The sequence below is a fragment of the Cucurbita pepo genome, chromosome LG15 (assembly GCF_002806865.2).
Source record: "Cucurbita pepo subsp. pepo cultivar mu-cu-16 chromosome LG15, ASM280686v2, whole genome shotgun sequence".
NCBI classification, from domain to species: domain Eukaryota; kingdom Viridiplantae; phylum Streptophyta; class Magnoliopsida; order Cucurbitales; family Cucurbitaceae; genus Cucurbita; species Cucurbita pepo.
The window spans coordinates 5,710,001-5,712,560 of record NC_036652.1 but is presented as its reverse complement, the minus strand read 5'-3'; the positions used below and the strand labels follow the sequence as shown (position 1 = coordinate 5,712,560).

At 40.1% G+C, this 2,560-nt stretch overlaps 1 protein-coding gene across 1 annotated transcript in view; it reads right to left on the bottom strand.

The window, feature by feature from the left end:
• The window catches only part of LOC111811293 (probable carbohydrate esterase At4g34215), a 2,770-nt gene extending 1,970 nt beyond the window's left edge, over positions 1 to 800 (bottom strand). Inside the window, exon 1 of the mRNA XM_023698069.1 lies at positions 104 to 800. Coding sequence (XP_023553837.1) covers positions 104 to 670 — 567 coding nt within the window. The 5' untranslated portion in view covers positions 671 to 800. The remainder of the gene's footprint in view (positions 1 to 103) is intronic.
• Positions 801 to 2,560: the final 1,760 nt, after the last annotated feature.

The following is a 2,560-nucleotide window of genomic DNA, read 5'->3' as shown; positions in this document are numbered from 1 at the left end:
TTTTTTTTTTTTTTTTTTTTTTTTCTAATAAGGTTTCTAAATTCCAATATGAACATATTAATCAATAGTCAGAAAAATAAAATAAATGTAATAAAAATATCACCTGAATAATTGGGAGAGAAGGCAAGGCCAAATCCCGGCGCACATTAGCAACAAACGCCTCCATATTCCCCTGGTACGCATCAGCATCATGTTCAGTAGAGGTGTCACTCTCTCCTTGAAACCACAGAATTGCCCTAATTTCCCCGCCGTCCTTCACGCTATGTCTCGCCCTCTTCACCATATCCTCATACAGCTTCTCTCCACGCGCCCACTCTTTGATGGCGGTGCCTCCAACAGCGCACGGCACCAGCGCTACCGTCCCTACTCGCTCTCTCACGCCGTTCGCGAACGCCATTCCTGGCCCCACTCCGCACGTCTTCTTCGTGTCGATGTCGGCGTGCAGTGGCTCATGCGCTACCTCCCAATGTAACTTCGCGCTCAGACGGAATATCGACGGATGCGGCTGCGCTTCTGGTGGAACCACGCCGTCCCACCGGTGGAGCTTCTTTAAGACGCCGCCTCGCCCGGCCATGTTGCTCTGGCCAGAGAGGATGAAGATCTGCTTGTTTGGTGGTGGATTGGGAGTCGCATTTGTCTGGATCGGATCTAAATCGGTCGTCGCAGCCATGATCTGAATGATTGATGGCTGTAGCGGTGGTGGATTTTTATGCTTCCGTCGTGGTGATTGGCTGTTAGCGTGCGTCTTGGCCTTTTGTGAGCTCTTAAAAGGAAGCGGGCAGAGACATATACTATTTGACTTATAAAAAACGTTAGAACTAATATGGTTCACAATTCTAATAGATTTATTTTTAGGTTATTTTTTATTTAGTAACTAAAATTTCTTAAATATCAAACATTTATATATCTCGATATCATTAGATCAAATATTTCATTCCAATTCAATCAAGTTCATACCCATTTTTTCGTGACAGAACCCAACCTTTATGGTTTGATTTGGGTTCGGTAGCAGAGAGTGATATAAACACCTTTAAAAGCTATCTCGAAGTTTGTCAAAAACTTTGTGATGTCCCACGTTAGTTAGGGAGGGGAATAAAACACCATTTATAAGGGTGTGGAAACCTTCCTCTAGCAGACGCCTTTTAAAGCCTTGAGGGGAAGCCCGAAAGGAAAAGCCCAAAGAGGACAATATCTGCTGGCAGAGGGTTTGGGCCGTTACAGTTGATATTAGAGCTAGACACCGGTCGATGTGTCAGCCTTCTCGTTGTTCGAATGAGGGTAGACACGAGGCGGTGTGCTAGTAAGGACGGTGGGGCCCGAAGAGGGGTGGATTTAGTGGCGGTCCCACATCGATGGGAAAAATGAACAAGTGCCAGCGAGGGCACTGGGCCCCGAATGGAGTGGATTGTGATGTCCCACATTAGTTGGGGAAGAGAACAAAACACCACGGTGTGGAAACTTTCCCCTAGCAGATGCCTTTTAAAGCCTTGACGTGAAGCCCGAAAGGGAAAGCCCAAAAAGAACAATATCAGATAGGGGTGGACTTGGGCCGTTACGAACTCACTCTTATCCCAAAGATCAAACGAAGAATTGCAATCTATGTCGCGTTGTTGACTCTTTGAGGGAAGAAAAGCGTTATCTTCGAGGTGATCATAAATATTGAGGTTTTTTTTATTAGGTGATAAAATATATATATATATATATATATATATATATATATATATATATATATCAATATATATTTGAAAAAAAAATGTTAATATAAAATATTATTGTATTATTCCATTTTAATGAAAAATACTTTGTGACACTCGAGGAAATAGTTAAGCAAAGAATTGAAAGTCGCTACCTATGTCAATAAAGTGTACTTTTGTTTTCGATCATAGGAATTAAGTGAAGACAAAGCTTGCTAGAACTCGTTTTGGTTTATAGGGATAGTCTTTACTCTTCGAGAAGCGAAAAATGAGTATCGTGACCATGTTGCATGGAATACTGAGAATGACAAAACATGCTAGAATAACTTGTACTGGTCTGTGGAAATAATTTTTACTCTTTAAAAGGAATGAGTATCGTAACCATGTTGCATACGACTCTTTGATGCCCATTTGATTCTCGATTGACCTAAATGTATGTGACTCCAACGTCGCTCATTGAAACTCCGAGGCAGCTCTCTCTTCTTATGTTGTGGCCCGAGGCCAATCTAACTCCACCCAACTTAGATTATTAATGATGCCATTGACGCCATTACCGCTTCAATCTTGTTTATACGTTCAATGACTATCTCATGAATATTCTCTTGATGCGTTAGGTGATGCACTATCCTTTTTAATCACGTTGTACTACTTCTTTCGTTGAGACAAGTGACACTACTAGATTGATTTTGCCACATTCTTTAATTTATTATTATTATTATTTTGAGTTCAACCATTTGCATAATGGTAGATTCGAACTTCTAACCTCTTCATATAATGCATAGTATTTAAATTATTAAAGTGTATTTATAATTAAAGAAAAAAAAAAAAAAAAAAAAAAAAAAAAAAAAAAAAAAAAAAAAAAAAAA